The 10,428-nt window shown below is 33.6% G+C and overlaps 1 protein-coding gene across 1 annotated transcript in view; it reads left to right on the top strand.

Moving 5' to 3' along the window:
- Positions 1 to 10,428, top strand: part of Efcab3 (EF-hand calcium binding domain 3) — a 494,429-nt gene that overhangs the window by 309,870 nt on the left and 174,131 nt on the right. Inside the window, exons 70-74 of the mRNA XM_005402243.2 lie at positions 4,447 to 4,500; positions 5,160 to 5,264; positions 6,422 to 6,475; positions 7,606 to 7,710; positions 8,510 to 8,563. Coding sequence (XP_005402300.2) covers positions 4,447 to 4,500; positions 5,160 to 5,264; positions 6,422 to 6,475; positions 7,606 to 7,710; positions 8,510 to 8,563 — 372 coding nt within the window. The remainder of the gene's footprint in view (positions 1 to 4,446; positions 4,501 to 5,159; positions 5,265 to 6,421; positions 6,476 to 7,605; positions 7,711 to 8,509; positions 8,564 to 10,428) is intronic.

Raw genomic sequence — 10,428 nt, 5'->3', positions numbered from 1 at the left:
ATTCATCTCAGCTGCCCATTTTTGGATTGGGTTTTTGAATTGGGGGGGCTGATATTTTTTAATTCTTTCTATGTTCTAGATAGAAGCCCTGTGTCTGAGGAACAGTCAGCTAAAAATTTTTTCCAAGTACAAACATTTTTTAATATGATCTCAATAGCACTGGCAACCAAGACAAAAATTTTGAGAAGTAAGATTACATCAAACTAAAAGGCTTTTGTACAGCAAAGGAAAAAAATCAACACAATGAAAAAACAACCTACAGAATTTGAGAAAATATTTTCAAACTATTCATCTGGCAAGAGATTGATGTACAGAATATATAAAGAACTCAATAGCAAATAACAATAGTAAAATTTAACATGGGAAAATTACCTGAATAGATGTTTTTCAAAAGAGAATATGCTAGTGACCAGTAATTAGATGAAAAAAGGCTTAACATTACTAATCATCAGGTAAATGCAAACTAAAACCACAGTACGACAGCGTCTCGCTCCAGTTAGAATGGCTGTTAGCAAAGACAGAAACAATAACAAATATTGGTAAGGCTGCAAGGAAAAGAGAATGCTCACTGTTGGAGAGAACATAAATTAATATTGAAAAATGGAATTATCCACCCGATCAACATCCTGTGGTGAATAACAAGAACAAAGATTGTCACATCTGGAGAGAAGTTGGGAATGTATTCCAAACCTTCATTCTAAAGATGTGGAAAGTGAAATTATAGTCCTCATAGGTAGATACAAATCCAAAATGTAGGAGGTTCATAACAAGCCATGCAACTCTAACCACTCTATATTTAGAACATTCTGTGTCACAAGGTGGCCAACATAATGTCTTATAATATACCTGTATCCCTACAGCACCATAAAGAATGATAAATTCATATGACTGAGGTTTATTCAGCAATTACATATGTGTATATAATTATGCATGATTACTATTATAATGATGAATTGATGCATATGATATACAGATACTGTACATTTACACAGATATTTATTAATTATTGTAGGAATCATCTCTAGCTATTTATTTTAAGTGTTTAAAAAATAGAGTATTAAAAAAGAGTAGGAAATCAGTTGAAGTCAAAACCATCACTCCCACCCTAACATAAATTTCAAAAGCCAAAAACCAGATGGGATTATCATATGAGCCAGCAATTTCACTACTAGGTATATGTCTGGAGGAAAGGAAATCAGTATGTCAGTGAGACGCCTGAACCTCCATGTTCACTGCAGCACTGTGTACAATAGCCTGGGTAGGGAGTCAACCTGAGCTTCTAGAAGCAGATGAATGGGTAGTAAAATGCAGCACATGTACACAATGAAGTAGTCACACATAAAAAGACTAAAATCCTGTCATTTGTGGAAACGTGGATGGAACCGGGAGTCCCTTATACTAAATGAAATAAGTCATCACAGAGAAATGCCACAGGTTCTCATACATATGTAAAATCTAAAAAACTTCACCTCATAAGAGTAGGGACAGAATTGAACAGTGATCCCCAGAGAACGAGAGTAGTTAGGGGGGATTTGTGGAAAGAGGACAGTTAGTAGACACAGTGTGCAGTGAATAAAAGTAGTAAGTTTAATGTGCAGTAGCACAGCAGGTTAGCTATTATTGACAACATTTGATTGAATATTTAAACATAGCTAATAGGGCTTTGACTCTTCCTAACACAAATAAATGATAAATGTTTGTGGAGATGGACATACCCATTATCCTGATCTGATCATTGTATATTGTGTATATGTACAGAAATACACACTATATTGTATAAATAAGTATAATTATGTGTAAATAAAAATTAAAATCAAGTGACAGTAAATGTAAAAATTACTTCCAGATTCTCAGTTCACTTCCACTGATGTATATGTCTAGCCATATATTAGTGCCTCACTAACCTGAATACTGTCACTAGTGCTCTAAGTTACAAATTTTGAGTGGGGAGTGTAAATCCTGAAATCCTGTTCTTGCATTTCCGTATGAATTTTAAGATCAGCTCCTCAAATTTGCTAAAATGCCATTGGTATTTAGATAAGGTTTATCTTGAATTTTTTAGATCAATTTGTGAGTGGGAGGCAGGAAGTACCATCTTAACAATATTAAGTATTTTAATCCATGATCATGGAATCTTCTTGAGGTCTTATTAGATATTTTTTCACAATGCTTTTTGTAATTTTTGGAGGGTGAGTTTAGCACTTTTTTGTTAAATGTATTCTTTGATGAGTTATTATTTTGATGCTGTAAAAAAATGGACCTGTTTTCTTAATATTATGTTTTATTATTTATTGCCATCCTTTTAAAGTTATTATGATTTGGCCTAAATCCAGTGTATGGCAAATTTTTTCTATAAATATTCCCCACATGCTTGAAAAAACTACATTCTGAAATCATTAGATGCAACATTATCTATATGTTCATTAAGTCAAGCTTAAATTTTTTTGTTCAAACTTTTGATAGCCTGAATGACGTTTCTGTGCTTGTTTTGTTAACACCTGAGCAAGATGTATTAAAATCTCTCATTCTGATTTTGAATTTTGCATTTCTTGTTGTGATTTTGAAAATTTCTTTGTTTATGAGATCAGGTATAGGTGCATACAAGTTTACATCTTCCTGGTGAATTAGAACTTCTTTTACTATCTCTACAATGCTTTTATTTTTAAAGCCTATTTCCTGTGAAATTAACTTAACCTATAATATTTACTTTTGTTTAGTTTTGCATAGAATCTACCTGTCTATTCTTTTATTTTCAACCTCTTTGAATCTTTATATTTCAGGTAAAATAAATTCTCAAGTTTTCAAAACTGAAATCATTTCCATCTTAGTTACATTTCTCATCACTGAGACACAATACTCTGACACCTGCAAGTTGGAGGAGGAAAAATTTATTTCAATTCACAGTTTGTAGAGGTTTCAGCCTGTAGTCACCTGACTCCAAGGCAAAATGGCATGGCAGAGGGGCATCACAGAGGAGAAATAGTTCATGGCATGACTGGCAGAAGGCAGCAAAACAGTGAAGTAGCAGCACGCCTCCCTTTCCCTTTTATCCCATCCAGGCTACAATCCTTATAGGTGGTGCCACCTACACCCAAGGTGGGCCATCCCATTATCCACACCCAGAGGTATGCTAAACCAATAGTTGGACTAATTTAGTTATTGCATCCTTAATCTGTACTCACACACCCTTAATGCACATTCATACCCCCTAAAACCAGCCACCTCTGAAAAGCCCAACCTGTGAGCACATGAGGCTTTGTGGGGACATCTAAATACAGGCCATAACAACAACTTTGGTGAATTTTACCTAAAGTATAAATAAGAGCTAATGCCTATCTCACTCAATGTTCAAAGAACAGAGAAAAGAAGAAACATTTCCTAATTTAATTTTTGAAATTAACCTAACTTGGTACAAAAACTTAAAGAGAACACAGAAAAGGAGAACCACATGTTAATCTCTCTCATAAAGAAATATGTAAAATCTTCAACAAAAAATATTATAGTCTGAATCTATCATTTACATTATTATATAGTAATAGTCATTCTGAAGTTACTGATATCTGTATTTAAAACTACTTTTATTCAGTTCCTCTCTTTTTATCACTTGTTCAGTCTTATTTCCAGTCTGACTTTCCTTTTAGGTTATTTTTATCTTTTTTTCTGTTTGTATAGAGTTTTAAAGGTTATCTTAGAAATTACAACATACATAATTTATTTTTCCTAAGCCCATGCTTTAGTGGACTTTAACTCTTATCCAAGATAACACACGATTCTTAGCAAATTTTCACTCTACTAATCCATTTACCCAACTTTTTTTTTGTTTTATACAATTGATATTCCTTCCAGGATTACTCACATATCGTCATTTTATTCCTCTTTATTCATTCTCACCATCCTAGATTCAAAAAGTTCACTGAGTGTTAAGCAAGATGAAATTTTTTCAACCTATGCCTAAAGATTCTTGAAAATTTTCACAACATCAAGGCCAAAGAAACCTATGAATAGTTGAAAGGACCACACACAAAGGGTTAACCAGTACTGATTCATATTGTCAACATTGGATTCAGGAAGAAATAGAAAAATATTGTTCTCCAAATGCTACAGAAAACTTTGAACACTAAAATTCTAGGATAAAATAGACATTTCCAGACATACAAAAGTATAAAGATTTAACTCGCAGATTTTTTTCTAAATAAACTACTAGAAAATGTATTCTAATAAAAATAAAAATCAATACAAAAGGAAGCAGTGAGATGTGTGAAGCAAAGTAGAAGACATAACATAAAGATCTGATAGTTAAGTAAATATGACACCAAAATGTAACGTAGTAGTCTAGAACTAAAATTAAGACAATATCAACATTCCGTTTGGGGTAAGTGTCATAGGTGTAGAAAATAAAAAGAATAGTCTCACACTCTTGGTATATGACTGCTTTGTTTCTTACAGTTGATGGGAAAATTGATCTGGAAAATGTGATGCTGAGAATGAAAGATTTTACAGGTTTGTTTTTATAACACTGATATCCTAATGCTGTATAGTAAATTGCATTTTAGATGTTGTTCACCAATTGTTGATATTATTTTAGCTAGTTATTGTGAAATATTTCTGCCTGATAAAACTTATTTGATCTTTTAGTATCTCTATAAATAAAAACAAAAACCATAAAACTTAGTTTTGGTAAGTCCTATATACTTTAGAGTTATTTTTTTCACTTATATATTTCTCTTGGTTACATATAAATAGCTATATTTCAGGTAAAAACATTAATAAATTAGATAAAATTTTGGAAAGGTCAAGATAATGTTCTTGTGAATGACCTATTATATGCCAGTTCAATTATTACCAGAATTCTTCCTATTGACAATTCATTAACCAATTTGTTGATGAGATTTCATTCTACACAGTATCCTTAACAATGAGAGAGCCTTCACTGTGTTAATATTATAGCAGTAGGTTTGCTTTTATTTATATCGGCACACTCTGCTTGGATATCCCATTTTGTCTTTGCTCCTTAACCCCAAATGGAGACTGCAGCCATATAAACTGTTGTAAATATGAAACACCATACCTTCATAGTTTATACAGGTTAACATGTTTTTATGAACCTCTTTAAAATATCAAGCTACTAATTTTTTAAATTTTCACTGTCTTTTGCAAAGGAGAGAAGATTAATGCTAGCGATTTGAAAAATGTTCTTGGAGACATGGGAATAGAAGTCAATGATAAGGAATGTGTGGATCTGCTGGACTCACTGCCAGCTGATGGTGAGCTACATATGTGTCACCCCAGAAAGCTTAAGTTTTATGGTTCTACTCTTGACCTTTGTATTTTAAAATGATGTGTGTTCAAATGTTACCCGCACCCATCCTCCAGCTCTTATTTCTTTATGAACAGGCTATCACTCTGTGTCAACTCAGAGAATCCAACCCCCAAAAAATTCTCTTTCTTAAAATGTTACTGATTCTGCAAGGCAGAGGAGGAAAGATTTTCATCTTCTTTCAGTAAACATTGCAGAAGTCCTCATGCAAAACTCTTTTTCTCCCCCAGGGTCATTTTTCTATACATTGCCGTTGAGGAGTCTCTTCTCCCGCACCTTGTTCCTCACAGGGATAAGCACTGAAAACTCTTCCGTTTACTCCCAATTTCTGGAAAGATACCAAATTTCTCACCCCTCTCAACTGTGAATGCTGTTTCTTCTTGCCTTTAAGCACAATCTCTCAGCATCTTCCCAATATGAGCCTAAAAATCATTTCACATCAAAGGCCTGTCCATCGTTACAAGTAATTCTTATGCTAGATACTAAGAAATTAATTTTTTCCTTACTTTTATATCAGTTTGGCAGTTGGCAAAATCTTCAAGTATGGGCTTTATTGTTAAAGGCTAAGAAATCTTTGCTGCCACCATTTAGGTCATGGGCATTGCAAACTTTAGGAGTAAGGGGAAGCAAAGAAAGTAGAATTAAAGTGTCATAGAAATAAGGAGAGGAATTGAAAGTAGAAAAAAGATAAATATGTGGCTTTCAGCTCTATAGTAAATAAATCAACAGTTGCCTTGTGTGTCTAGAAGTAAGTAGATCTATTAATAATAACATCTAGCACTTATTTGGTCCTAATGATGTGGAGATACCACTCTCATGACACACAATAAGGACACATTATCCCCATTTCACACCGCAGGAAATGGGTATAGAGTTGCTTAATGCCACAAAGCTAGTTAGTAACAAGATCAAGAATTTAAACAAAGACTCTTGAATTCTACACTAAATAATCTGTCCCTACCATGACAGTTTGTTGCTTAATTTCATCATGAATTGCTGGTGGAAGAGGATCACTATACCAACGTCAGTCACACAAAGGAAAGTCTGATCCTTATATTCTTTTCAAGATATATTCTCTGTCCTAAGCTATACCTTTTCTTACAGGTGACAAGAAAGTTTTTCGGAACAGGATGCTGGCAGGTTTGAAGTCTTTCAAAGGTGAGTAATAAATGTTATGAGAAAGTATATTTCAATCTTTGTGTTTGTTTTTTCTTCTAGTAAATGAGGTCATGATTCTTCTGCTACTTCTTCTATACATTGATTATATATTGACCTTAGAGTCTTTTTTTGTGCATGCTGCATAAGCTTGATCTCAGTCAGGCTCAAAGGAAAAAAGTCCTAAGTGTCTCCAGAGTTGTCTCTCTGTGTATTCTTGGGTAGGTCTAATTAAAGCTTTGGCCCGCACAGTGCAGAAAATAGCCATCATAATACTCATCTGTGAACTGTCGGTTTTACTTTTTTGATATAAAAATGTTATGTGCCCATTAAGTAAAATATTTTTAGAACCACTCAACTCATAGTCCTAATATCTAATCATAACTAGTCACAATATTTGAAGTCCAATATAATTAAAATATCAAAAATCTCAAAGTCAGAATTTCTCAGAAATCCCATTGTCAGCTTATGTAAAAGTCAACATATTAGTCTTGACAAGTCTAACACGGTCACTTTTTCCTCCAGTATTGAAATAGATTATTATACCAAGCTGAGCAATTCAGTGAAGTAGTTTGTATGAATAAGAGTCATGATATATAGCTGATGTCTAATACAAGAATCACATTGAATTGAGATGTTCATGATGTGACAGATTTAGAGAGAATTTGACCTTTTCAGAGATTGATTACCATAGTCTGATATTCGTATATGCCTTCTCTGTATAGACAGCTCAGGCATCGTTCACGGTTTGTTTCATGTCTGTTTACTAGGCAAATAATTTTACAGTAGGAATGCAGTTGTTTGTTTAATAATACCGCTAATAATACCCTATTTAACATCTTGAATTTTTTCTTTTATAACTTATTATAAATAATATAATCAGAAATAAGAAGATAATCAACACTTACTCCTCGCCCCTCTGGCACAACCTTTTTCTGTAAAAATTAGTGATCTAAGACTTATAACCCTTTGAAAGGAGCATGGTAATTCATTGGCAAACCACTTCCCAATAATATAATTCCAATTAATTCTTACAACCAGGCCTATTAAAAGTTAAATTAACTTAGCATGAGAAGTATTTTGCACATTGTATCTTTATTGGGTTTTGCTCACATTCCTGTTTCTTTCCTAAGGAGGAAAGGTTGATCTCAGTAACCTGAAAGCAATTCTAGGGAACATGGGGATCAAGCTAAAAAATACGGAACTTAAAAGTGTGGTACAAAATCAGCGTACTGATGGTAAGCATTTTAAATAACTACTTTGCTTTTTAAGAGAGAGCTTCGAGTCTTAGGATCATGTATAGGGTTTCTAAAATTAGATTTATCTGAGGAATTTAAAACATTTTTAGTGAAAAAGAACTTGGCCAGAAAGAAGAAATCTTGTTTTGTCGCTTTTACTCATCTGAAGTTATCACCCTGCTCAACTGTGAGCAGTGCTGAGAAGACATAGTGTAATCAAGCCAGAGAATAGTAGGGGAAAACAAATATGTGAGCAGGGTGGAAAATGGGGAGTGAAGAACAAAGACAGCCAGAAATAGTTAATAGAAAGGTATTCGTGATAGGGAGTAGTAGAACATCATTAATATGCCCTCGAGTATCTAACCTACTATCACTACAATTTTGAGACTGATACAGAAGCTAGAAACTTGAAAGAAAAGCATACTGGAAATAGATGAAAAATATAAAGCTTGTAATTTGGTATCTATGATAGATGTAAGTTTCACCAAAAAAACCCTCATTCTTTATGGGGGGGCATCTCTTACCATGCTTGCAGGAAGGTCTCTAAATAGCCAAGAATTGGAAACAGTACAGTTGTCAAGGTCAAACCCTGTGTTCAAGGGAAATGGGCCATCATCCATGGTTCTGCTTCCTAATGAGTAGCCGAACACTCAAATTAGGAAATATAAATTTAAGGTGAACAGATAGTTTAGTATAATTTAGTAAAATACTTTGGACTCTCATTGGACCCTAATTCTAATTTACAATTTTGTTAAAAGTTCCATGTCCTTACCACAACTCCTTATGTTTTGTGTTACAGATAATGGAAATGTGCCTCTGGAAAAGGTGATGGACGATGTCAGTGCAGTTAGAGGCAAGTTAAAGGTTATGGTAAAGACAGGAAGGGAAAAGGAAAAAACAAACAAGGAAACAAAATGCAAGATAGTTATACTGCTAGTTTCTCTTAGTTTATTGAAAAGAGGTTTGTGCTGATATCGTTTGGAGAAGTTTTTGTGCCCATACCTTGCACTCTGAGTAACTACTTTGAAGATAACAATACACAGTGTATGAACTATTGCTATTTTCTTATTATTTTGTTATGAAATTTTGTTTAATTTTTACATAAAACAAAAATAAAAAAATTCTTAAAAGTCATGGTAAGGATTAAAACCCTAACTCCTTATAGTACTTTCCCATCTTGTCTTTTCAATTAATACATAAATTCATGAACACAGTTCTCATGAAGAGTAAAACTCATGAATCCACCAATCCAAAAAAAGAGAAAATTTCCAATTTCTTTGCATCAAGCCATAGATACTTACATGATTATACCCAACCCCTCTGTCTCCTCACCCTCTAAGATAACAGTATCCAATGGGAAGGAGCTTCAAAAGGAAAGAGAAACTGGTTTAGGAGGATGGGAAAAAAGAAGTTAGGGAAAAGCAAAAGGAAAAAATATATATGTACATATACAAAATAGTTAAGATAGGTATGCTGCTAATTTCTCCGTTTGCTGAAAATATAGGTTTGTGCTAATAGTTCCTGGACAGTTAAATGCTGATATCTCATACTCTGAGTAACTAATTTAAAGCTGACAATGCACAAGTGTTGACCATTGTTACCCTCCTATCATATTGTTTTGGAATTTTTTTCTTATGTTTATAGGCTTTTTCTTTTTCTTTAAGATAAAAAAGATAATGGTATCCCCAATTTTATATTGCTTATTCTCCTTTTCAAAAAATGGTTTTATTACCAATGTCCAGGTTAGCCTCAACCTCTATGTGGTCCACCTCCCTCAGCCTCCTAAATGCGGAGACTACAGGCTTACACCAGTTATAGAAATTCATAACTATAACTTAGAAAATTTTACTACTTTATTTTAAAGGTTAGCATATTTTGGGTCTTATCTAACAAACTCTTCTTGCCCAAAGTCATGAACAAGATCCTGCATCTTCTTCCTTTCTTAATTAATCTATATTGATTATACAGAGGAATGAGTTTCACTGTGGCATTTTCCTAGATTGGCATTTTCCATCCTATCAACTACCATATTGCCCTCCTTCACCCTTCCCCGCTCATCCCTATAGTCTCTGTCTTCCTTCCTCTTCTCTAATGCTTTCCTCTCTGCCTCAATGCAATCTTTTCCCCCTGGATTCCACATGAGATAAACCATATGATGCTTGTCTTTCTGAGCCTGACTTACTAACCTTAACATTGTTGTCTCCAGTTCTATCCATTTTCCTATATGATTTTGAGATAGATAGAGGATAATATAGGTATAGATATAGGTATAGATATATAGATATCACATTTTTTATTTTTCATCTGTTGACAGGCACCTAAGTTTCCATAACTTGGGTATTGTGAATTGTGCCATGATACACGATAAAAACGGGTATGCATATATCACTATAGCATGCTGTCTCTAGCTCTTTTAGGAACATACCAAGTAGTGGTATTGCTGGAGCAAATAATAATTTTCTTTTTAGTTTTTGGAAGACTTCATATTTGTTTTTCTAGTTTACATTCCCACCAACAATGTAGAAGGATTCCTTTTTCTTTTTTTAATTTTATTTTAAAGAGTAGTAAATGAGAAAAAGAAAAAAGAACAACAGCAACATACCAGCATCACAAACATAAACAAACCAAAGCAAGAACATTAAAAGTGATACAGAGTTTCAAGACAAAATGATAGGAATCAACAGTGGTTGTTACATTACATATTGTTGTCTTCAACTA

This window comes from Chinchilla lanigera, unplaced genomic scaffold (assembly GCF_000276665.1).
Source record: "Chinchilla lanigera isolate Chin_1 unplaced genomic scaffold, ChiLan1.0 scaffold00077, whole genome shotgun sequence".
NCBI classification, from domain to species: Eukaryota; Metazoa; Chordata; class Mammalia; order Rodentia; family Chinchillidae; genus Chinchilla; species Chinchilla lanigera.
The sequence above is the reverse complement of the archived record's forward strand: the minus strand, read 5'-3'. Positions and strand labels throughout refer to the sequence as shown.